Below are 27041 nucleotides of genomic sequence, written 5' to 3'. Positions count from 1 at the left end.
TAAACAAGCACTTTGGTGTGGAGATTGAGGTTTCTGTTCTGGAAAACCTTTCTCCTTAGATTAGGCTTGTTTGAGGTTGTGCTGGATCTCATTATCTTTTGTGCAGGTGTCAGATAGTATGCTTCCCAGATATCTGAAGGCAGGACCAGTGACTAGCTGCTGCCCTTCTGCTGTGAAAGTTGTTGGGTGTCTTGGGAGACCGGTGCTCATCTGACAAATTACCTCTGTCTTTTGGGTGTTGATGATCAGTCCCATTCTAATGGTGTTTGTGATGGTGAGGTCTTCCAAGCACAGACTGAAGTCTTACACCATTGGAGTTGACTTTTCCAATGCCATGGGCACCAATCACTCCATTTCAGTTTTGCATGTTCTTCCCAACTCATGCACTAAAATCACAAGGCAAAATGACTTTGTCGCTCCTTGGGAGGCTGTTGAGTATACCATCGAGTGTGGTAGAAGCGATCTTTCCCTTCATCATGGGATGGTAAAGTTGGAGCATAGGCACTTATCAAGGTGATGTATCAGCATTTTGCAAGGGGTATGCAGAGAGTCATCAGCCGTTCACTAATGCCCACTGGTGTTTCTTCGAGTTTGGATAAGAGATTGTTCTTAATTGTAAAACCAACTCCATGAATGTGTTGACCTCTTAAGGGGTATCCTTTCCAACAGAATGTATAGCCTTCTCCCATTTCATTGAGCAAGCCCTCTTCAAGGAGCCTGGTCTCAGTGAGTGCTGCCACATCCACACAATAGTGCTTAAGCTCACTGGCAATAAATGCTGTTCTGTGTTGAGATCAGTCTGTACCATAGCTGATGTCCAGGAGTGTCCTTATGTTCCATGCTGCAATTCATAATGGTATAGTGTGTGTTTTTCGACCACGTAATGGAATGGCCTGGCAGGTGCGGTTTCCTGCCAAGGCACAGTGTTGAGTGGGCAATTTTTGGGCCACCTTTTCTAGGCCGTTCCCCAAATGGGGTGAGCAGTGCAGTCTCTAAATAGGGTTGCTCAGATGCACAGGGGTCTGCTGGAAACAGCTGCCACTCAATTCCAGCTGCAAATGACTGCTGCCCTGTGCCGCTGGTGTGCAGAGTTCCAGCTAAGAGCTCCCAGCTCATTCAGACCTGCTCCCATCACTGGATACTCCATCACCACCAGACTTTGTGGAGTCAGGGACTCATGGAGCAGAAGACAACACCTGCGCAGAGATAGTTTTTAAAGTGGCATGGGGAGTGCACTTCTCCCAACACCATTGACTTGATTGTAGAGGGGATGGTTCCGATGGCAAGGGGGACCCCTAGACAACCGGCACCTCCACACAACTGCAGGAGGCTGCTGGATATCCAGCTTTTCGCAAACCGTCTCAAAATGTGCTGCCACAGCTTGCTTTTCTGTTGGGTGTGCTCCCTTAGCCTTTCGTCTTCCCAGACTCACCCACAAGGCAGGGGGCAGTGGTTGATAGGTGCCAGGGCATATCCACTAGGGTGGGCCTGCACACCGTATCTCTGGGGCCCACTGCTGCTCTAAGATCCCCTGCCAAGTTAGCCTTGGGCCGCAAGACCCCAATTACCATGTGTGGCCACGGGAAGGCCTGGCAGGAGTCTTGGTGAAGGTGAGGCTATGTACTGGCAAGGGAAGGCTTACACGCTAGGATGCTTCCCTATTCGCCACAAGGGCTAGCGGCAGCGAGCTAAAAGCAGGAGGGTTGCACACACACACACACACACAAACACACACACACCTCCACGCATCTATCTGCATGGTTCTCCTCTCCATCAAGCTTCCCTTGTCCTGTGGCTCTTCACAAAGACATTCTCTCAGCTACCTCCTGTCGATTCTCTGGCTTTCTCCCCTCCTCCACACCAATTTTCTAAATTGCACCACTTCCCCTTCAATTCTACCCTTTTTGACATCAATCAGTTGCATCACCATTTTGATAACTGCCTATCTGGCCCACCTTTCTAATAGCTCACAGTTTTCATTGTAGACCACCCTCATCTCTCAACCCAACCCTAGTCACTCTTTTCTCTGTGACCTATTTTGGCCCTTTAAAAAAAATCTCTACCTACACACGTCACCCACAGTGCTTCAGCATCGCAGCACTCTCCAGCTCTTGCTCATCTCTCTTGAAGTTTCTGTCTCTAACACTTCCGTCCTATCTGCAACTTTTGTAACAACAGTTTCCTCTTTGCCAGTTGATGAGAGCCAAAGCCTTCCTCCGTTCTCCCCAGGATGGCATCGAGGTAGCACTCTGGTGTCCTGGCAGAGTTGGTGGAAAAAATACATTAAGATGGTCTCAATCAGAGAGGGACAGCAAGGTAAAGCCTCCCATGGCATTTCGTACACCCACACTTAGCCCTTCGAGGTAAATCCAGGACTACTTGAAAGCAGAGATGTCAGAAAAATGGGTTTTGCAGAGATGCTGGATGTTAGGTGCTTTGATACCTTGAAAAGGGGGTTCCTGCTGTGAGCCTTGAAGTCTGTACCAATACAGGACTGTCTTACACACACACACACTCACACACACACACTACAGCAAGCTGGGATGCATGAAGGCACCACGATCTAAGGGACTTGATATCCTCTATAGTTTTTGTCTCCTGCAGCCTGCTTACAAAGGGTGAATAGAAAGGTGAATATTACTACAACCTCTGTGATCAGCACTCAGTTGTTTTAATTTTCAACACATTAGTAACGATGAGCATCTCCTCATGGTCCCTGCACACAGGCACTTAACACAGCTTGGTTTTTATTTTTTTTATGAAGCCAAGAGGCTTCAAATGTTAGCCATTTCTTCTAAATGAAAACCCCTGCTTTAAACATTATCTCTTCTTCTTCCTCTTTTGGCTTGTTCCCTGTTTCTCAGGGGTCACCACAGTGGATTTTATAGTTTCCATCAGTACTCTGTGAGGGTACAGCACCAATAGCAGCCGCCGTTAACCCAGGCCTTGACCAATCCGGTATGGAGCCTCAACCGATCCGGTATGGAGCCTCGACTGATCCGGTATGGAGCCTCGACTGATCCGGTATGGGGTCTCAACCGATCTGGCATGGAGCCTCGACTAAGCCGGCATGCAGCCTCGACCGATCCGGCATGGAGCCTCGACTGATCCGGCATGGAGCCTTGACCGATCCGGCATGGAGTCTTGACTGATCCGGCATGTAGCCTCATCAACCAGCACAATAAATAAACTTTACATCTGATGCCCTTCCTGACACATCAACTAACCCTATGGGGGCCGACGATGTGTGTAATGGACAACTATAGATGGGGACCACTGTTGGTAACATCAGCGCTAGCAACACCACCGTCCTAACAGTGGCCTTCGGCCTGCTACTGCAAGGATACTTCGGCTGTGCATGGCGTCACACTAATGGCAAAACAAAGTTGACATCAAATTTTTCTTGGGTTAAAAAAATTATCATTAAGCAAATTGCTTCGAAAGTATTGACAGAACCTGTAGCGCTCTCACTCATAATTATTTGACACCCCCCCACCCCTCTTCATTATTCATGTAAAATGACTCCAGCTGTAATGGACCACGGAAATAGGCTTGCCTCAGAACCAGGTAGTGAGTTTCATAAGCTGTGCACTGCGTCTGTACTACAAAGGAAACCCAAGCCTGATTTTCCTCAGTACAAGGGCTTCTTCTCTGTTTGGACACAGACCGCTTTCTACTCACCCAACCCCGGCTCCGGGTTTTGTGTTATCAGCATGGTATTAATTTGTAATGCGTGTTCGATAGTAGTGTCTTTCGACGACTGCTTTGACGGGCATTTTTTTTTGCGGGGCAAAGGTCTAGAATTTGCATCTCAAAGGCTTGCCATTCAGCGCCGAATCAGAAAAGGTCTGATGGCTATTTCCTTAACTCAACAAAGAAGGGCACACGGAAAAATCCGGAGAGTGACAACGATTCCATTAATTAAACTGTGTGTCTCCAGCTAAATATACATATACAGTGTATTCCTCTGTAAGGACTTCCATCATGCTTCAGTGACATCAATGCCAATTAATCTTGTTGAAGTGGTGTTCACACGTCTCGGGCACTGCGGTCCACCGAGCTCACACACACGGCATTTTCACACCACATGCAATTCAACACTCACACAGCGTGACATTCTCTCCAAAGCTAAACAAAAAAAAAATTCTAAAAATGATGGAGGCATGGTTATACGGAGAGAAGGAAATGCCTGTCTGCAGCAAATAAGAGATAGATGTTCAGCTTTCACATGAGGAACATCCCGGGATGAACTGAGTGGTAGGAGTTGTATACTTTAAACGAAAAAAAAGAAAAAAGAAGGTTTTGGTGTAAATCTTGTCAAATCTTAATTTCAAGAGTTGAACGCCACCATTGCCAACCTAATTCGGGTCCATGGCCTACCCGAACACTGCCCAGCAGTATTCTCACACATCCGTCCATTTACCCTACCTAACCCTTTAAGAACTGATTTTTATGCATTTTTTTACATTGTATGTTTGTATTTGATGCATCTTTCTTTCTCAGAGTACATTTTCGTGTATTTTCCAAATTTCCTTCTGTAAAGTGACATTTTCTTTGCTTAATATCTTGACTACTACTACTACTTTCAGTCGCTCCCCTTAGGGGTCACCACAGCAAATTATCCGTTTCCATCTCTTCTTGTCCTCTGCATCTTCCTCTGTCACACCAGGCACCAGCATGTCCTCCCTCACCACATCCATAAACCTCATCTTTGGCAGCTCCATATTCAGCATCCTTCGCCCAATATACCCAGCATCTCTCCTCCACACATGTCCAAGCCATCTCAATCTTGCCTCTCTTGCTTTGTCTCCAAACCGTCCAACCTGAGCTGTCCCTCTAATATACTCGTTGCTAATCCTGTCCTTCTTCATCACTCCCAGTGAAAATCTTAGCATCTTCAGCTCTGCCACCTCCAGCTCCGCCTTCTGTCTTTTCGTCAGTGCCACTGTCTCCAAACCATATAACATAGCTGGTCTCACTACCATCTTGTAAACCTTCCCTTTAACTCTTGCTGGTACCCTTCTGTTGTAAAGCACTCCTGACACTCTTCTACACCCACTCCACCCTGCCTGCACTCTCTTCTTCACCTCTTTTCTGCATTTCCCGTTACTTTGGACAGCTGACCCCAAGTATTTAAACTCATTCACCTTCATCACCTCTACTCCTTACATCCTCACCATTCCACTGTCCTCCCTCTCATTCATGCATATGTATTCCGTCTTGCTCCTACTGACTTTCATTCCTCTTCTCTCCAGTGCATACCTCCACCTCTCCAGGCTCTCCTTGACCTGCACCCTACTCTCACTACAGATCACAATGTCATCCACAAACATTAAAGTCCATGAAGACTCCTGCCTGATCTCATCCGTCAACCTGTCCATCACCATTGCAAACAAGAAAGGGCTCAGAGCCGATCCTTGATGTAATCCCACCTCCACCTTGAACTCATCTATCATTCCAACCGCACACCTCACCACTGTCACACTTCCCTCATACATACCCTGCACCACTCCTACATACTTATCTGCAACTCCCAACTTCCTCATACAATACCACACCTCCTCTCTTGGCACCCTGTCATATGCTTTCTCTAAATCTACAAAGACACAATGTAACTCCTTCTGGCCTTCTCTATACTTCTCAATCAACATTCTCAAAGCAAACATCGCAACTGTGGTGCTCTTTCGTGGCATGAAACCATACCGCTGCTCGCTGATCATCCCCTCTCCTCTTAACCTAGCTTCTATTACTCTTTCCCATATCTTCATGCTGTGGCTGATCAACTTTATACCTCTGTAGTTGCTACAGTTCTGCACATCACCCATATTCTTGAAAATTGGCACCAGTATACTTCTTCCCCACTCCTCAGGTATTCTCTCACTTTCCAAGATTGTGTTAAACAATCTAGTTAAAAACTCCACTGCCATCTCTCCTAAACACCACCATGCCTCCACAGGTAACCGCAGGTAATTTTCTTTGATAAATATACTATATTACAAAGTTTGATGGAGACACTGAGTAAAAAGGACAATTAGTTGAACCCAGTGAAAGCCCAAACGTAGACCCACTTGACTTAATTATGCTAGCAGGAGCTTGAAAGGTTAAAATGAAACTGCAGATACCTTCGATATAGAGAGGCTCCACCACGTCGTGGTTGATGAGCTCAAAGTTCTCGTGGCCAATCCAGTGCTCCACATTCCTCTTCCTGCCCGTGAAGAAGTTGTCCACCACAGTCACCTCATGGCCGTCCATCATCAGTTTGTCTGTCAGGTGAGAACCCACAAAACCAGCTCCACCCGTAATCTAGTGGCAGCATGCAAACACATGACGCCAACAGAAAAAGAAAAACATTTATTAGCTGAGAAACCAGACTTCCTAAACACTGACTCGATTTAAAAGGTGTTTCATATCAGTTTTTCTGAAGCATAACATGGCTATTAAACATTAGCACAGGCTGCTGAATTTAATCCTGCATGTTTGTGCATGCTGAGTTTCAGGTGTAAGGCGAATAAACACATATATACATACGTATATGTAAATGTCCAGAAGAGAGAACTTTTGCAAATTGTGTTTTGCTGTTACAACATAAATATGTTGAGATATAAAATAAAACTGGAAACTGAAATACTAATGAAGTTATTTTGTAAGACTGCTGTCCTGTACACACCACACACACCGCTGTCATACCGCACAGTTAGAAAAAGTGGGCACTCATACAAACAACAAGCCTGAACACTCGGTCGAACACACCTCGATACCTATCACTCACCTGAGAAACACCGTTATGAACGCACACAACACACATCACACACACAAATTTAACAAAATGAAGCCGTTATTTTTTCAATACTTTTTTATTATTTAATATCTATATCTATTTTATGCATTTAATTATTATATATTATTATTATTATTATTTATCATTATTTATTATTATTATTCAAATATTAAATATTTGTCTTAATAAATATTTTTGAATATTTCTGAATGAATTTTTGAATATGTTAAATGTGAACAAAATTCAATGAAACATCTACCCTTAAACCACATGTATTACGGTGCAAAGTGCCCCCGGATTTCAACATTCAGAAAGACAGCAATGGGATCGGCTGAGGGTTTTTTTGGGACACTGTGCTCAAGACAAGGAGACATCGGCAGACATGACATGCTGTGTATCCTGCGTGTCCTCTACCTTTCTGGTTGGATTTGTTTGCTTTCGATTGGTTGTCTTTTATTCAGTCTTTGAATCGTTGTTGTTATTCACATTCCTTGACAATAGAGGTCAGGATTCAAGTGGGACTATACAGAGCAGCTACGGCAAATGCATGGAACAATGAAATGAGATTTAATGCCCAATATAATATACTTTGCCCAATATACTTTGCAGAGGATTGAGACCAGTCTAAAAGAGGGATGGGGCAGTTCTACAGCCCACAGGAAAACACTGTAAGACAGAGTCACGTGCACAGCTTAAAAAATAATTGGCTGTAAACTCCCCACCATTTCTGATTTATACCATATTCACATTCACAGTGGAAAGGTTTTAAAAATTTAAAGGACTCCTCACACCCGGCTAACCCCCTATTCAATCATCTCCCTTCAGGTAAAAGACTCTGCAGTGTTAATACCAGAACATCTCGCTTCCACAATAGCATTTACCCTGCAGCATCCACATCCTAAATGCTTCACTGGCTGTATAAGTATGGCCTCCTTATGCACATGCACTTTAATTTGTCACCTCAGGGCATGGGCCATATGGTTGCATTAACTGAATTATTGTAATATAATTGTAACAGTATGTTTCTATGGACACTCCTTATAGGTATTGTGCGGTTGTATGTTTACTGTTGTTATCTTTCAGCACATCGAAATCAATTCGATATGGCAATATATTATTGTATAGTATATTATTGTATCTTGTATAGTATATTATTGAACCTTGAGAAAGACTGAGTACCACGGGCTGGATATGAACAGAACCCCTATATTAAAAATAAGTAAATATGACACTGTGTAAACTATTTTCGGCTCAACTCTATCTCGGAGATATGGCAGCATCCTGGCAGACTGTCACGGTGTAGCAGCTTCCTGCAGCACGGTCCGCAAATGTGAAAATAGCTGCAGCAGCGTGTGGGTCACGCGACAGGCCCACACCCTCACATCTGTCAGTGTGCGTTGTGCGTTTAATGGGGGTCAGTCTGTGCTACTAAGGATCGAGCTTGAATAAAGTACCTGCCAATTTCACAGACAAATAAAAAAAAAAAAATCTAGTTTCTTCCATTAGCTTGTTTTGTTTCATTTCGTCTGGTATTTTGGTTCTGGCACCAGTTTATTGCACCCTGTCCTGAAGGAGCCAAGGGTGCTCTGCCTAAGTGACCACCGCCCGGTAGCAGAAACACACACACGCAGTAAAGTGAACTGCTAACATTGGAATTCCAGAGAGCACAGAGTTCAGGAAAAAGCCAGAGCGAGATATAATTGAAATGTCACTGGATGCTGCGCATTGACTGAGAAGAGGGGGAGGGACATTTGTGTGTGTGAGTGTGTGTGTGTGTGTGTGTTTGTGTTTGTCAGAGTGAGTGAGAGAGAGAGAGAGACAGAGAGAGAGAGAGACAGAGAGCGAGAGAGAGAGACAGAGAGGGACGTACCAAAATTCTCTTCCGGTCCTTTTCGGAAAGGAATTTCACAGGAGGATATTTCTGGGAAAAACTGGAAGAGTGAAAGATTAATGCCTTGGTGAAGGACATCCACCAGAAGATAATGTTGTGTAAACCAGTGTTTCAATCCTTTACATTCAAAATCAGTCACGAGATCGGTTAACGGGGAAAACAGCATGATTACATCCAGAGCATTCATATAGACCCACTTCATCCACATGTTGCATTGAGACAAATTAACCAAAATGCAGCAGGAAAGAAATACAGACTGCTCGGAGTGCCGGGCCCACTGTGGCCTCCATCATGTCTACTTGTGATTGGCAGGACTAATGTGGACAGAGTGAAGTGGTCAGAGGAGAGGAAACCTCCAGCGAAGATGATGAGCTGAGCAGGATGTGCAGGATTAAAAACACAACATTAGCTCACAGCTTAATCGATAAAGCTCTGCGCTAAATGGACTCTCACTGCATCTCATTGGGTTGCTCTGCTACCCTACACGCCATCTCAACCACGTTCATTTAAATGGCACACGCCTTGGTCAATGGTGGCCTATGATGGTCTTTAGATTTTAGATTATTTTTTTTTATTTTGATATACTATATTGATCCCCGTGGGGAAATTCCTCTTTACATTTAACCCATCCTAGTTGTGTAGCTAGGAGCAGTGCGGGGACCAACTCCAGTTCTTCTCTCCATTGCCCCGGTCAGGGGCACAGACAGGCATATAAACCCTAATATGAATGTCTTTTTGATGGTGGGGAAACCGGAGCACATGGAGAAACCCCCCCCCCTGCAGACACGGGCAGAACATGCAAACTCCACACAGAGGACAACGTGGGATGACTCCCGAGGCTGGACAACCCCGAGGTTTGAACCCAGGACCTTCTTGCTGTGAGGCAACAGTGCTAACCACTGGGCCACCGTGCCGCCCAAAAAAAACTGCTGATTGGTTTTGCAGAGAAAAAATAAAATAAAAGAAAGATCCACCCACCGCCACTCGACTTCAGAAACCAAGTACAAATCAATTACTTTTTGCATCTTCCCCATCAACCACATTCCTCCCACCTCATCTCTGGAAAACGGGCCGTTTTGGTGAAATGAGATTTCTGCCCACTTCAGCAGAAGAGCTCATGAAGTGGTCCTCTAGACTCAAAGGCAGGGGCTGCGATGTGTGAGCATATATTCTTTACGTACGACTGAAAACGGAGTTGAACGAGTTCTGTGTTCCAACTGAAAACTGAGCTTAATTGGTTCCGTTTGTCTACGGTACAGATGGCCACGTGGTTTCAATACTCAGATGTAAGAGATCTGCTGAAAAACCACAGCTCTCGGTAAAGTAATTTAACCACAGTAATGGAAAATGTTTCCTCGATGTAGAAGCTCAAAGATAAGCTGACAGAGGATGTGAAAACTGTTTTTTTCCCCCCCCAACATATAACACATCTATAATGGTTTGGAGGTTTACAGATGCAGAGAGAGGCACCTACACTCTCTTTGCAACTGTGAATTAAGTGAGAGCATATCAGCTAAATTGTAAAGTTCTGCAACAACTGCTGATTTGCAGCGAGAGTTTAAAATGTCCCATGAAGCACCATTTAGAGCAGCCCACCCTCCTGTGATTTCACGTTCATTACATCCAAATGAAACAAAACAGTCAGGTGGGATTTGATAAGGGGAGGGGAGTTTAATTTGACTGACAGCCATTAGTGGCCAGGCATTTTTAGTAGAATGTGGACATCAACATGCTGTTGGCTGGTTTCAATTTAGTGGTGGAAGATTACTCGTCTTCTCTCATGCTCGCTGCCAGTTCACTGGATAGTTTCCCTAGTATACACCCGCAAATGCAGGATGAAGTAAAAAAAAAAAAAAAAAACAAACAAACACTATTTGTCATGAAGAGGAAAACATTATTCTTATCAACAGAAAAATAAAATTAAATATTTTTGTGAACTGCTAGAACACAAGTGTTAAATAGATGTAAAGTTAAGCGCAAATAAAAGAGGAAGCAAGAATGAAAATAGATTTTTCATTTCATGGGACATTTAATTGATAACTAATATCAATTAAATAACAGATAACAGATCTATTATCTAATTGATATCTAATATCAATTAAATATTATGAAATATTATCTATTATTTAATTGACATCTAATATCAATTAAATAATATATAATAGAGAATATATCAATATTATCAATATCGAAAATAAATAAATAACAAATAATAATAGGTAATAGATCAAGCTATTTCACTATAATGGTCATTTTAAAAAAATCAGTTTTTTTAGAGTTCAGTGTGTAGCAATAATTCACAAAGTCATGAATAAACATAAACATGCAGTTGCAGATGCACACCCGTGCAAGCACGCCCGGGCATGTGTGTGATCGTGTGCATACACAAATCCATACGGTATGTTAATGTCTTCAAACAAAAGCTTGAAATGCTGGGGTCTTAGATAATAAACAGGACTTGAAAGGACAGTGTGTATTTAACACACCATCTTCCAGGGAGGACGGGAGGAACACTGTCTTTGTTTTGTTTGATTAGCTGTCTTCAAAGACAGGGGTTTTCACTCCCGGGCCCAGTGCCAGGGCGTTACAGAAGAAGAAGAAAGCCACTTTATTTTGCTATTGTATTCTCACAACAGATGTGTTCTCTGTATTTAACCCATCCTATTGTACAGGAGCATTGGGCAGCTGCAGCACCCAGGGACCAACTCCAGTTCTCCTTTCCACTGCCTTGCTCAGGGACACAGGCAGGAGTATTAACCCAATATGCATGTCTTTTTGATGGTGGGAGGAAACCGGAGCACCCGGAGCAAAACCACGCAGACACGGGGAGAACATGCAAACTCCACACAGAAAGGACCTGAGATGGCCTGGGGTTCGAACCCAGGACCTTCTTGCTGTGAGGCAACAGTGCTAACCACTGGGCCACCATGCCGCCATTTTGTTTTGCTTTGTTTTGGGGGGGGGTTTGGACTTTTCCCCCTTTTTCTCCCCAAATGAATTTGGCTAATTATCCTACTCTTCCAAGCCATCCCAGTCACTGCTCCACCCCCTCTGCTGATCCGGGGAGGGCTGCAGACTACCACACGCCTCCTCAGATACACGTGGAGTCACCAGTCACTTCTTTTCACCTGACAGTGAGGAGTTTTGTCAGGGGGCCGTAGTGTGTGGGAGGATCACGCTATTCCCCCCAGTTCCCCCTCAACTACCCCGAACAGGCAACCCAACCGACCAGAGGAGGCGCTAGTTCAGCGACCAGGACACATACCTACATCCAGCTTCCCGCCCACAGACACAGCCAAACGTGTCTGTAGGGACGCCCAACCAAGCTGGAGGTAACACGGGGATTCGAACCAGCGATCCCTGTGTTGGTAGGCAACGGAATAGACCGCCACTTACCTGGATGCCCTGTTTTTTGTTTTTGTTTTTTTTGTTTTTGTTTTTTTTATAAGAAGAAGGTTGAAGAATAGTCCAAACATTTCTATAAAATTAAAGAGAATTAAAAATCAAGTGCACATATCTGTGTGAGTGTAGCTGTATTTATACTGAACTGCTGCATACCTCAGCTCCAGGTCACGAATCTTCTCTCTGAGCGGAGCGACAGCCTACAAGTAAGATAAGAAAACGAGGATGGAGAAATAAAGTCATGGCTTCAGTGACCAGAGAAATTATCCTGCATCGTGTCTCAGTGATAAGTCTTCTGCTACTTCAGAGGACATCTAGGATCAAGAAACTAACTAGGTTCTGGTTTCAGATGCAGGCGGATAACTGTATTATATCTACTAATCTACTGGGTGTTCACAGAACTCACTGGATCCAAACCAAATTCCTCAGTATAATATGTGGCACATCTCATCTCAATACTATGACTAACTCTTGCATTCCAGAACAATTTCCAGATGCAGCAATATTGATTATGGAACGATTCAGAAAGATGCTAGACAGGAAATGTCAGCAGGAGTGAAGGCAAAAGGGAATGTTTTTCAGGCGAGCTGCCTCTTTGAACTTTAAGGTCACCCTGACAGCAAACTGATGGTATTTGAATGAGCAACTGCACCATTAGATAAGCAACAGTTTGATCCAATAACGGGGTGATAATGATCTGTTATGTGGCTGACTTTTCGGTGTCGTGTGTCAGTGTGTATACATCAGAGTGTGTTCGCCGATGTTTTCTGCCCTGCAAATTCAGACGGACATGAAACACAGACCACACTCCAATCAGCCTTTTAATGGTAAAATAGTATCTGTACACAGGCTTTGAAGTGTGATACAATTAATAATTATGAGATGAAAGAGATTTTATGATTATGTGGCAACGCCAAACACATAGCAAGGGCACAACTGGCAACATTTTTGTTTGTTATTGCTGAATTTATTTTGACAGATCTCTGTTTAGTCATTGTTGCCATTTCATCAAAGTTCTGAACTATAATTGATTGTACTGGGTCTATTATTTATCAATATTAACTTCTTGAATGATTTCTAAGTTTTACCATCTGTCGATTTTGCCTCAATTTGAAGTGCCATGATAGTTACTGAGCACCACGTGGTGCTGAAAGTTGAGTTTATTGATTTTTTTTCAACGATAATAAAATAATAACTGATACAACCTCTTGCCTGTTGTGCACTATTTCCACTGTTAGAATTGTAGCTGATCCAATGTCTCCATCAAGTCTGGGTGCCCAGTTGCTCAAAAGTGCTACCATTCCCTTATCAATAACAAGTCCAATAGAACTCCATCAGAAATGTAAAATGCACGACACTCTTTAAAGGAACAAATTTTCATTGTAAAGATTTCACTGGCCTGCCTTATGTTGTATACAGCATATTCTTAATCTAAAACTAAAACTGCATTCATAGTTTCCTACTTTTGGAATAGGATTTTTGACTTGAAACGATGAACCCCCCCCCCCATTTTTTTCTCCCCAATTGTACCTGGCCGATCACCCGGCTCTCTGAGCCGTCCTGGTCACTGCTCCACCACCTCTGTCGATCCGGGGAGGGCTGCAGACTACCACATGCCTCCTCCGATACATGTGGAGTTGCCAGCCGCTTCTTTTCACCTGACAGTGAGGCATTTCACCAGGGGGACGTAGCACGTGGGAGGATCACAATATTCCCCCCAGTTTCCTCTCCCCCCTGAACAGGCGCCTCAACCGACCAGAGGAAGAGCTAGTGCAGCAACCAGGACACACCCGACCGCAGACATGGCCAATTATGTCTGTAGGGACGCCCGACCAAGCTGGCGGTAACACGGGGATTCGAACTAGTGTTCCCTGTGTTGGTAGGCAATGGAATAGACTGCCATGCTACCCGGCTGCCCGAATTGTGGAATTTTAAACTTAAATGACACAGTGGGTTCATCCCACTGTACATTCATTATATCTAATACAGGCTGACTACACAAAAGAAGTTATGATTTACTGTTGTGGAGTTGATTTGTTCACTGAGAATAACGAGCGAAGGCAAGCAGCACCTGAGCGCCTTGGGCACTTGGCTCCAACGGGGACTTTATTTTTAAAGAGGGACTAGTTCTAACCGAATCCTTGGTTACAGAGAGCTTCAATATTTAATGGTTCTCAATGGAGAGAGAGACAGAGAGAGAGTGTGTGTGTGTGTGTGTGTGTGTGTGTGTGTGTGTGTGTGTGTGTGTGTGTGTGTGTGTGTGTATAAATAATTATAGTTGAGTGTATGAATGTCAAAGAAAATATGTTATAAAAAAAACAAATTGTTAAGGGATTTATGCAAGCTCTGTCGAGAAACTTTTAGGGTTTCGGCATGCCGTGGCTGGGGAGTCATGGTAAGCCAATGGATTATGGCCATAGGGTAAACTGTCGCAGTACAAGGCAGTTTTTTTTGTGTGGGTGAGCACACGTTTGTGCGGATTAATAAATAATGAATAACCCACGACAAGGTGTGCATCAAAGGATTTTAACACACGGTGCGGAAGCAATAAACCACCCGACGTGAAGCGGAGGCTGGTTCGGCTGTGCAACTGGAGCTTCTCTGCACCTGCTGTGGTCATTATTTTGCAGTAGAAGACCACCTCGTGGGGGATTATCCCGTACTTAATGCACACCTTGGAGTGTGTCATCTCGCTTATACCATGGTCACTTAGCAAAGCGCTAAAATAAAAGCATTATTTTTTTGTTGAATGTTTTGAACTCCGAATTAAAAAGTTATGAAACAAAAGTTAGCCGCTAAGCTAGAGCTTTGAACTGGGCTTGCTACTAAATTTGCATGTTGCTATGGTTACATAGCAAATCTGTGGCCAGCATATGAATTTAGAACAGTGATTTAACTTGAGTTGAACTACGTGTGCGTTACGCTGCTTTAACGCACAGGCTCCGGCCAATCAGAAACCAGCATTCTAACTGACCATGGTGTAAACGGTTTTAACGCACACCCTCCAGCCAATCAGAAACCAGCATTCTACATGACCATGGTGTAAACGGTTTTAACACACACCCTCCAGCCAATCAGAAACCAGCATTCTCCATGACCATGGTGTAAACGGTTTTAACACACACCCTCCAGCCAATCAGAAACCAGCATTCTCCATGACCATGGTGTAAACGGTTTTAACACACACCCTCCTGCCAATCAGAAACCAGCATTCTCCATGACCACGGTGTAATAAATTGATAAAACACACGTGGAACAATTCCTCATCAAAATAAATCAAGTGACATCGAAAGACTCTGGACCACTACTCACTTCATCAATTCTCTGCTCGATCTTCATCTCTCCATGTTCTTGTATCGATCTATGACAGAGAGAAAAAGAGAGTGTATGGGGTGAGCAGCATGGGGAGGAGAGAGAGAGAGAGAGAGAATATATACCCAGATGGTAGCATTAATAACTTCCTCCCTCCTACAGTTGCTGTAGTGGGAGATATTTGCTTTTGCCTCACAGTGGATTAACGCAGCAGGACAACAATAATCACCTCAGCCCAGAATCAACAGCTCCCCACATGAAGCATGCTGTTCCGCACCAACGCCTGTTGCCTCTCCACCCGCCTCCTCTCTCTCCTCCCCCGCATCCACTTCATTCATCCTCCTTTTCAAAATCCAGGGTATCACGGGTAGGCAGTAACCCCCCACCCCCACTTCACCCTTCCAAACAAATACACAAATTCACACACACATACTCCAGAGACAGACTGGGATGTTGGCTCTTCATCCCCTTCAAATCCCCGACAGGTTCAGCAGATCTCAAACAGACGATCCATTCCCTCTCGCATTACATCGGCCTTTCGGGCGTCTAATCATCAGCGTGACGAGACATTTTTTTTTTCATTTAAGAGGACATAAACAAACTAAACACACAGAGACGCAGACTTCACACGGTGAAGTCTCAATGTCACCAGTTGGAGGAGAAAGAATCGGCGGTGTGATAATTTTTTAGCGAATGCAAAGGTCACAGCACTTTGACGACAGTTAGAATTGGCATGCAGCAGTCATGCATTCAGGTAAATGTCAGAACAGTAAACAGCATGTAATCCTGATAAACGAGAGCAGCACAAGACTGCTGATGACGTGAGGAAGTCTCAGGTACTGCCAAGACCTCCGTTTCTCAGTAAAAAAAACACACAAAAAACCATGTGGTTCAGGCTAGATTTGTGCTTGAACGTCTGCACGTCTGCTCATGTGAACCTCGAGCTGACACTGATGTTTGCCTTACTTGAAGGTAGCACTTGTGTGTACCCTGGAGGGTGGCGTCGCATTTGCAAAACCAAATTACACAAGAATAGCCGAAGGAATCTGGAAGCAGAAACAAGGAAAATAAATAAAAAATAGAGCGCAAAAAGGCCCCGTGCAGGCTTATATAGTCACTGTTTCTGGTTCTGTGTTCGGTACTACGTCAGCTCCTTCGTCCGGACTGCTGTTTTTGGCTTTGCATTGACGTCACGCTACCAGAAAGCCTTCGATGCTCCGCCAGTTGGCGTCAGTACGGTGTACAGGCCCACAGACTTGGTTGACGCTCTGTTGAGATTTTGGAGTACTAGCGCCCATCGGCATCTCTGCCAACCAAAATTATCCAGAAACCCCATCTCCGGGTCCCAATGCAAAGATGTTTAAATGTCCCTACACAGACTCATGTTCAGCTCTCAACAGTTGAAGCCCGTGAGTCAGAAAGCAGGAGGGGTTGACATAGATTCACAAGTGTGGCCAACACTGGACAGAGAAGAGTAGCCTGTCTGAAATCAAGTTTCCCCTGACAGTTATATTTACTCAGTGGAAGCAACTTTTTACTGATGAACATTTCAAGCACATCTCAGCCAGTAGTGCTATGATAAGAGAACAGAGAGAATGAGACATACTCTACCTCATGTTGGTGTATGTTCCCCAGACAGCTGAAAGACAGAAAGAGAAAATTAGCCATCTGTTCATGTAAGAATGGTGCATTATCATATCAAATGACAGTGTGCTTTCCAGCAGGGGTAGAGACCATTAACAGGGTGGGTAACAAATCTAAGAAAAATTAATTCTTTATCCCCCCGCTGAGCAGATCTTTGGTGCAGCAGTGGACAGCATATAATTAAACGGGATTAATGGGTATTTTTCTTTTCCATATGAAAATGTAAACCTAGTCATACATCTTGACTTTAAAAATTACAGAAGCTCATCTGGTCCATCAGTCCCGCAAGAGAACTCTCACCACCTCTTTCCAATTTAACTTCAACTTTTTTACGAGAGATAAACCTATTGATTTATTTCATCGAGCTGTATTTTATTTATGATGTTCTGTGATTTTGAAAGATCACCTTGTGTGTTGGTGGGAGAGCGTACGCTGCCGCAAGCTGGCTGCCGCTTCTCGGCTGCTGCTTCTCTCATGAGAAAATTGTTCGTTGTGCAATCTTATTTTATTTTTAAAAATCTTTTTGATCTTTTACCATTTTATCTACGCTAATTCATAGGATAGGCACTTTATTTATCATTGGTTGTTGTTTGTTTTTGCACTTCTTATTATGACGGATTATGCTGATGCCAAACAAAATCCCAACTTTTTCGTGGATGGCTGCCGGCGTTGACCCGTATCGGGTCCTACTAAGCACCCCAAAGTATACCCAAAAGTACAAAAAGTATACCCAATTTTGTGGGAAAGGTGGAGTGATGGACAAATATTAAGACAAAGGGAATGTTGCTGGGCATGATATCAGACACTTTTTGATTGGAGACCCAGCTTATCCCCTAAAAAAATGGCTGATGAAACCACTTGCAGACACTGGAAGACTGGCCTCAGAGCAGCACAGATTTAACTACAGAATAAGTACTGCACGGTCAGTTGTGGAGACAACCTTTGGGAGGAGGTTTAAATGAAGATGGAGGTGTCTGTTAAAAAGAAACGACTGCAAAATGGACATGATAAAGAAAATGGTGCTGACATGCTGTGTGTTGCACAACATTTGTGAAGAGAATGGTGACTGTTTTTGCGAAGACCTCCCAGACTTGTATGTGAACATGCAGCCCCCAGTACACGCTTTACCAGGGCATGGTCGGCAATAAGGAGCTGATGTCCGAGCTCGAGCTGCATTAATGGAGTACTTCAACACCCAAGACCAGTGATGCTGCAAAACTTGAGTGATGTAGCAAGGACAATTTAAATTGTGTACATGCTGTATTTTCAGTTTGTTTTCTTTCTTTCAGTTCATTGTAATTTCAGTTCAGAATTTTCAGGCAAAACATCTGCATATTTATAAAATATGTACATGTAAAAAGGTTGTGCAAAATATTCAATTTATTCAAATTTTTTAATAAACTTTTCAGTTTTTGAATTATAGTCAATAAAACATACACAATCCCCATTTATCCCTCCCCGCCCACCCTACCCACCCCAAGGCCCTCCAAATATAGAAGACGAAAATAGACAGATAGACAAAGAGAAAAAAATAGTACTTGAAAAAAAAAAGCAGACACAGAACACAAAGCATGTTTGACAGTACACAAAACAAACAGACATTTTGTGAGTCATCAGATCCAACTGACCAGTTCCCAACCTTACAATAATATTGATTGAAAAAACAACAACACTGTTATCAAACAAAAGATGGACTCGCAACAAATTCTATAAAAAGGGACCAAGTCCTGGTAAATTTTACCGGGATCTAATTTGATTACACCTGAGTTTTTCCAATGGTAGCATGGAAAGCACTTCCTTAACCCACTGTTTGAGTGAAGGGGTTTATTTGACTTCCACTGCAGAAGAATAAGTCTCCGGGCCAAGAGGAACAGTAGCTCCGTACTCTAGGGGAGGCACCCCAAAAATGGCGATAATGGGGTTGGCCGCTATTATCTTCCTGCATATATGAGAAAATGCCTCAGAAATCTGCTCCCAGAAACTATTCAGAGCTTGGCATGCCTAGAACCTGTAGCAGCCGGCTATGTTGGCATCTCGGGCACCCCGGACTGACATGAGGGTATATTTTAGCAAGTCTCTCATTCGAACAATGCAGACGACATAATACTTTAAATTTGATGGGACCATGTCTTATACAGAAGGAGGCTGTGTGGACGCGTTCCAAGCTGAGTTGCCAGATTTCCTCGGGGAGCTCAACATCTACGTCCCGCTCCCATGCTAATTTTGTCTTGCCCCATGAGGGTTGATCGATGTCCTGTACCATAGAATCAACTTTTTATTAAAATGTTTTAATGTATTCAGTTAATATATTAAACAACTTGTGTTTTTTATAACATTTGTGTTTAATTTCCTAACGCAGAATGCCTGAACCACTGAATACATACAACCACATACTCGCACTCACACACACACACACACACACACACACACACACACACACACACACACACACACACACACACACACACACACACGTTGCCAGAAACAGTTTGAGAGTACTGCTGCTGTTTTTTGACTGCAGTTACAGTTCATTGCATGAGGCTCAGTACAGCACTGGTTGTGCTCTCCATTCGGTTTAAGAACGACTCATTCATCTTTTGGCTGTGCTCAAAGAACTCGTCATCTGATCTCTCCATATACAGTGCTGCTTGAAAGTATGTGAACCCCTTGAGCAGTTTAGATTTTTCTGTTGTTTTACCATGATTTTCTTATTCTATCATCACCAGTTTTTATGTATGAAATGTCAGATATATGTTTATCAGTTGCATGTACTTGTTTAGTAGGACTTGTTTAAGTAGCCCAAAAACTACATGAAACATGGAATTAGTGTATGTGCAAAAGTAAGTGAACCCCCAGCTGCATTGGTTCAGTCAAGCAGGTAACAGACTGAGGTGAAACACATTTGGGTGCTTAATTAATCATTTAAGCAGACCAATGAAATGAGACATCCTTGGGAAAGGGTTTGGCCTGCACTAATTAAAAGACAGAGGAAACCAACCAAACCACTGTGGTCCCATACAAATCAACAATGCCGAGAGCAAAGGAGATATCCGAGGACATGAAGAAGAGGGTAGTGATAGCCCATCAGTCTGGGGAGGGATATAAGACCATCTCCAAAAGATTCCAGCTCCATCCATCCACTGTAAGACAATTAATTTACAAATGGAGGGCCTTCAACATGACAGCAACTCTGCCTAGAAGTGGACGCCCATCAAAAATATCACCCAGAAGCACCAGAAAAATAATAAATCGGGTAAAGGCCAACCCACACATCACCTCTAGAGAGTTGCAGACCTCTCTGATAGCATCTGGGACAAATGCCCATGCGTCTACAATCAGACGGAAATTGAATAGCCATGACATTCATGGGAGGGTTGCTAGAAGGAAGCCTCTGCTCTCGAAAAAGAACAAAGCTGCCCATTTCAACTTTGCCAGAGAGCACTTGGACAAACCAGAGGCCTTCTGGAAGTCCATTCTCTGGACAGACGAGTCCAAAAAAGAATTATTTGGTCATAATCAAAACCAACAAGTTTGGAGAAAAGCCAACACTGCATATGAAGAAAAGAACCTCCTCCCAACAGTGAAGCATGGTGGTGGAAATGTGAAGGTCTGGGGCTGCTTTTCTGCTTCTGGACCTCGACGACTCCATATTATCCAAGGAACCATGAATTCTCCGGCATATCAACAAATTCTTGACCAGAATCTCCTGCCATCAGTCAGGGAGTTGAAGCTGGGACGAAAATGGATTATGCAACAAGACAATGAGCCAAAGCATTCCAGCAAAACTACAAAGGAATGGCTTCAGAGAAAGAGGATTCGTACTCTGGATTGGCCCAGTCAAAGTCCGGATCTTAACCCAATTGAAATGTTGTGGCGAGACCTGAAAAAGTTGGTACATATCAGATGTCCCTCCAACCTCTCTCAACTGGCTGAGTTCTGCAAGGAGGATTGGGCAAAAATCTCCATAAGCAGATGCGAGAGACTGGTTAGTGGTTACAGAAGACGTTTGGTTGAAGTAATGGCTGCAAAAGGAGGAGCCACAAGCTACTTATACAAGGGTTCACATACTTTTGCACATGTTAAAGTTTCAGTTTTTGTGAAATAAACCACCTTTGTTGAATTAAATAATGAAAATATATCTCTTTTTGTGTGTGTGTCCATTATTTGGAAGGTGTGCTTTACAAATTGGGATATGGATGTATGTGTAATAAGCTTATTTTAATGTTTTTTACAAAAACAGTGACCATGTCTGGAGGGTTCACAAACTTTCAAGCAGCACTGTATACTCCTGCAGGTCCTGCTGATGCAACTTCCTTCTCCCTGTGAAAATGACCCACTATTAAAATGCAGTCTTAATTTGATTTACCAGCAGAGTAAAGCTTTGTTATGCAAAAGCCTGTCTGGACTCATCTGTAGGACTACAGTAAGTTCAAACTCAACTTTACTGTCATCAGCAGCTGTGCATATGTACAGCGTTTCTCCATGGCCACAAAGTTAAAACACCACAGAAGACAATGTCCAAAAACAACTTGGCAGTATTATGGAGAAACGTGTGTAATATGACTGCTGAGTGAGGAATTAGCAGCATGGAGTGCAGACGCAGTCATTTGCAGCACAAAAAGGAAACCAGCATGTATGTACTCGGGGAACATAATCAAACTGGATTTATCCTTTCTGATTCCAGAGCTGGCAGCATGGTGGCACAGTGGTTAGCGGGGTCGCCTCACAACAAGAAGGTCCTGGGTTTCATCCCCGGGGCAGTCCAACTGTGGGGGTTGTCCCAGGTTGTCTTCTTATATAAATTTATTTCTGATTTTTCCCTTTTTTCTCCCAATTTAGTGGCCAATCGATCCCTATTTTAATTCAAACACCCACCCTCGTACTGCATGCGTTCGCCAACTGCATCTCTCCGGCCGGCAGACTCGAAGGAGACCGCCTCCCCACTTTCGTGACAAGGCGACTCCAGGCCGAACCACTGTTTTTTTTTTCCGACACACCGGAGACGCATTCACGTGATGAACACAAGCCGACTCCGCCCCCCCTCCCGAAGACAGCGTTTGCCAATGATTGCTGCTTCATCGAGTCCGGCCATAGTCGGATCTGACGAGACCGGGGCGCAAACCCCAGTCCCCAGTGGGCAACTGCATCGACACAAAGCCGATGCTTAGACCACTACACCACTGCGGACCGTCCCAGGTTGTCTTCTCTGTGGAGTTTACATGTTCTCCCCGTGTCTGCGTGGGTTTCCTTCGGATGCTCCGGTTTCCTCCCACAGTCCAAAAATCTTGTAGGTCAGGTGAACCGGCCATACTAAATTGTACCTAGGTATGAATGCGTGTGTGTGCGTGTGTGTGTGTGTGTGGGCCCTGTGTGATGGCCTGGCGGCCTGTCCAGGGTGTCTCCCCGCCTGCCTCCCAATGACTACTGGGATAGGCTCCAGCATCCCCGCGACCTTGAGATTAGGATAAGCGGTTCGGATAATGGATGGGTGGATGGATTCCAGTGCTTGTTGATGGTGTTTGAGGGAATGGTTCGCTGCCAGATGGCGTTGAGCTGTCTTCATCACGTGACATCTTATTATAACAAAATGATTATGAAATTAGTGTTGATGCACAGTAAATAATGAACCTCAGTTACTGCACATTAGGGGTATACTGTCTTGTACATTGCATTTGATAATTAATATCTCTCAGGGGTGTGGGTAATTAGTATGAGATATTTGTATTTGTGTACACCCTTACTGCACAAGCAATAAAACAGCAAGGGAAATTGTTTCTGCTGTACAGCATTAACTGTATTACGTGGGAAAAAAATGAAAACTTACCAGAGTCACACAAGGATGTAGTGTCCGATGCGATGATTCGCTCATCGCTTCTAGCATTGTGGTCACTGATTTTAAAGCACTGGTCACTTGCAGGAGTGAGCCCACCGGTGTTAGACGGTGATGTGGGAGGCAGGATTATTAATGACCCCTCGGTATTCTTATACTTAAAACTAGTCAAACCCAGGATCTTTGTCTTCTCCTTATTGGTAATCTCTTTCTTTAAGGGAAGTTTCACCGATGGCTTTGTGTATGTCGATTGAAGCAATAAAGTCCCCAGGTTTGTCCCACTCTCAGTCTTTCCCACAGCATCTACATGTACCAGAATGCATCACTGCACGCTAGCTTCTGTGTCGTCGTTCATAAAATCCTCTGCAAGTGTTGTGGACCGCTGTTTCCACCATCGGAAACGTCGCTTAGTCGAGAGAACGAGGATTTTTTTTAACGGTGCGTGTATTAGATAAAACCCTGCTAGGCTGTAGTTTTTCTGGTCACAATGCATCACCTGGAGGCTAAAAAAAAACTCTGCTTCACTGACGGCCCAGATGCAAAAACAATCAGGAACGACTGCGGGTGTTTTTCATGTGCTACCCCTGTCACAGATTGACAGAGATAAGGTTGAAAATTGTTGAATTTTCCCTTTAAGTCACTCATAATTTCACAGTAACAAAGAATGGGAGGACAGATTTCTGTAATAAGCAAGAACAGGTATCATGCTTGATATGGATTTTAAATACCTCACTGCCTGCACCACGTGTAAAACTCAAAGTTCGTGGGCCAAAATCCGGCCCGCATATATATGTTTGTATATATATATATATATATATATATATATATATATATATATACACACTCACGCACACACACTATATGTACAAAAGTATTGGGGACACACCTCTTAATCATTGAATTCAGGTGTTTCATTCAGGCCCATTGCCACAGGTGTATAAAATCCAGCAGCCAGTCATACAGGCTGCATTTACAAACATTTGTGAAAGAATGGGTCGTTCTGAAGAGCTTAGTGAATTCAAGCGTGGTATTGTCATAGGATGCCACCTTTGCAGTAAGTCAGTTCGTGAAATTTCTTCCCTGCTAGATATTCCACGGTCAACTGTAAGTGGTATTATTGAAAAGTGGAAGCGTTTAGGAACAACAGCAACTCAGCCACGAAGTGGCAGACCACGTAAAGTCACACAGCAGGGTCAACGAGTGCTGAGGCGCACAAAAACTGTGCGCTGGGACCTTCATCGAATGGGTTTCCATGGCTGAGCAGCTGCATGCAAGCCTTACATCACCAAGCACAATGCCAAGCGTCGGATGGAGTGGTGTAAAGCACGCTGCCACTGGACTCTGGAGCAGTGGAAACGTGTTCTGTGGAGTGACGAATCACGCTTCTCTGTCTGGCAGTCTGATGGACAAGTCTGGGTTTGGCGGATGCCAGGAGAACGTTACCTGCCTGACTGCATTGTGCCAACTGTACAGTTTGGGGGAGGAGGGACAATAGTATGGGGTTTTTTTCAGGGGTTGGGCTAGACCCCCAAGTTCCAGTGAAGGGAAATCTTAATGCTTCAGCAAACCAAGACATTTTGGGCAATTCTATGCTTCCAACTTTGTGGGAACAGTTTGGGGAGGGCTCTTTTCTGTTCCAGCATGACCGTGCCCCAGTGCACAAAGCAAGGTCCATTAAGACATGGTTGGGTGAGTTTGGTGTGGAAGAACTTGACTGGCCTGCACAGAACCCTGACCTCAACCCCATCGAACACCTTTGGGATGAACTAGAACAAAGACTGCGAGCCAGGTCTTTTCATCCAACATCAGCACCTAACCTCACAAATGCTCTTCTGGATGAATGGGCAAAAATTCCCAGAGACACACTCCAAAATCTTTTGGAAAGCCTTCCCAGAAAAGGGGAAGCTGTTATACCTGCAAATGGGGAACCAAGTCCATATTAATGCCTATGGATTTAGAATGAGATGTCATAAAATCTCCAGTAGGTGTAATGGCCAGGTGTCCCAATACCTTTGTACATATAGTGTATATACCCCCTTTTTTTTTCTCCCCAATTGTATCCAGCCAATTACTCCACTCTTCCAAGCCATCCCGGTCACTGCTCCACCCCCTCTGCCGAGCCAGAGAGGGCTGCAGACTACCACATACTTCCTCCGATACGTGTGGAATCACCAGCCACTTCTTTTCACCGGACAGTGAGGAGTTTCACAAGGGGCACGTAGCGCGTGGAAGGATCATGGCATTTCCCCCAGTTCCCCCTTCCCCCCCAAACAAGCGCCCCAACCAACCAGAGGAGGCACTAGTGCAGCAACCCGGACACACACTCACATCCGGCTTCCCATCAGCAGACACAGCCAATTGTCTGCAGGGATGCCCAACCAAGCCAGAGGTAACATGGGGATTTGATCCAGCAATCCCCGTGTTGGTAGGCAACAGAATAGACCGCTACACTACCTGGATGCCCCAAATTTAGGTTCTCAATTTATTTTGGCCCACCTAGTTATAGCTGTGTTCTGCACAACGACCAAACAGATGGGCATTATACATCAGGAGGCCCTGTGTGGCATGGAACATGTGACAACAGTGGTTACGAAAATGGTGAATCTCATCCGAGCCATGGGGTTTGAACTATTGTCAACTCAGGGCACTTTTGGAGGATGACAATTCCGAATACGAAGATCTACCATTCCACACAGAGGTACATTGGATAACCTTCAAATACACCAGGCACGGATGCGGTGCGTCACGTAGGCGGGGCGGAGGGTTGTTTTTTTTCCCTGCTACACCAACTGCTGCTGCATGTTTTCTAATAAGATTTCTTCATGCATATTAAGTTTTGCCAAGTGATAATGCAGTTGATTATGCAGGGTATGGAAGCTTAGGTTATGTTAACTGGTACTGAATTAGTTAGCTAGATCATTTTAACTACAGGATCATGGATACACATTGATTCGATTCATTTATTTTAATGCGCAATGACAAAACCCCACAAGGTTACATTGCCTCTAGTGTACAATGAGATATTTATTTTAATTATTTTTAAACAGATTGTACTGTTTTGTTTTGGTTTTTTTGGTTGTTTTTTTACACAGTTCTATGTAGTTTTTCCACTGTTGGAGGGCCGTGTACCCGCGCATAGAGAAATAAATAAATAAATAAACAAGCCATGTAAAAACAGAGATCGCAGAAAGTTGATCTTAAGTTCATCTGGACACAACATTTATTTAGAGAAATGTTTCATCACTCAACTAAGTGACCTCTTCAGTCTCAACTGACTGCAGGTATCCCCCACCCTTATAAACAACACAGTGGCATAATGACCGAAAACAACGATCAGTTTCATATGCAAATTGCCGTGACCATTAACTAGAGTTACAATGGCCATGTGTACTATTCACAGAGGATTTGGGAATGTTTGCAATCACTGCATTGTAAGATGGTGACGATGGACTCTTGCCCCCCCTTGGTTCAGGGATGGTCGCTCCCTCTTCACATAGATGTCCTCTTTGACTCCCCGTTCAAACCAGCATTCCTCCCTATCAAGGATGTTCACATCCTCATCCTTAAAAGAGTGCCCACTGGCCTGTATTGAGCATGCATAAAGTCAAGAATAGAGATCTGCAGTGTGCAGCTTCCGTGGTCAGTGTAGCCGCTTCAGCTGGACACATCCTGCTACGTCAGACGTGTCACGCCGCATCTGTGCCTGGTGTATTTAGGCCATAAGCCATGGTAAAGTGAGGAAATCGCCTGTTTCATGACTAAGAAGGGGAAAGCCCTCACCGAGCTTGAGAATGAAAAGTGGTTATGTGCCTTGGCTTTTATTTTTGACATAACAGAGCATGTCAACACCCTGAATATGCAACTGCTGGGACACAAACATCAGATCATTGGATATGCATGACGCAGTGGAAGTCTTTAGAACAAAACTGCATTTGTGGGAGAACCAAATGCAGCTGGGAAATTATGTTCACTTTCCGACCTCTCAGTCAGTTGCAAACACGCTCACCTCTGCTTTCCTAAGAGAGAGAGATGCGCAGAAAAACAGAAGACACTCAAAGCAGAATTCGGCAGATGTGCTGACTTTGAGCCTCAGAAATTCAGGTTAGAGCTTTTTACAAATCCATTTGCAATTTTTGTGGACAACATAACACCTAACTGATAGAATTACAATGCAATGGCACACA

The 27041-nt window shown here is 44.0% G+C and overlaps 1 protein-coding gene across 2 annotated transcripts in view; it reads right to left on the bottom strand.

Moving 5' to 3' along the window:
* Positions 1-27041, bottom strand: part of uxs1 (UDP-glucuronate decarboxylase 1) — a 109130-nt gene that overhangs the window by 64385 nt on the left and 17704 nt on the right. Inside the window, exons 2-6 of one of the 2 annotated variants that reach the window (XM_056289404.1) lie at positions 16995-17022; positions 15384-15432; positions 12228-12271; positions 8649-8709; positions 6123-6303 (exon numbers count right to left, since the gene is read on the bottom strand). In XM_056289404.1, the coding sequence (XP_056145379.1) occupies positions 6123-6303; positions 8649-8709; positions 12228-12271; positions 15384-15432; positions 16995-17022 (363 nt within the window). The remainder of the gene's footprint in view (positions 1-6122; positions 6304-8648; positions 8710-12227; positions 12272-15383; positions 15433-16994; positions 17023-27041) is intronic. The other variant, XM_056289405.1, reaches the window with a different exon arrangement.

The sequence above is a fragment of the Lampris incognitus genome, chromosome 11 (assembly GCF_029633865.1).
Source record: "Lampris incognitus isolate fLamInc1 chromosome 11, fLamInc1.hap2, whole genome shotgun sequence".
Classification (NCBI taxonomy): domain Eukaryota; kingdom Metazoa; phylum Chordata; class Actinopteri; order Lampriformes; family Lampridae; genus Lampris; species Lampris incognitus.
This window is presented reverse-complemented; position numbering and strand designations above follow the sequence as displayed.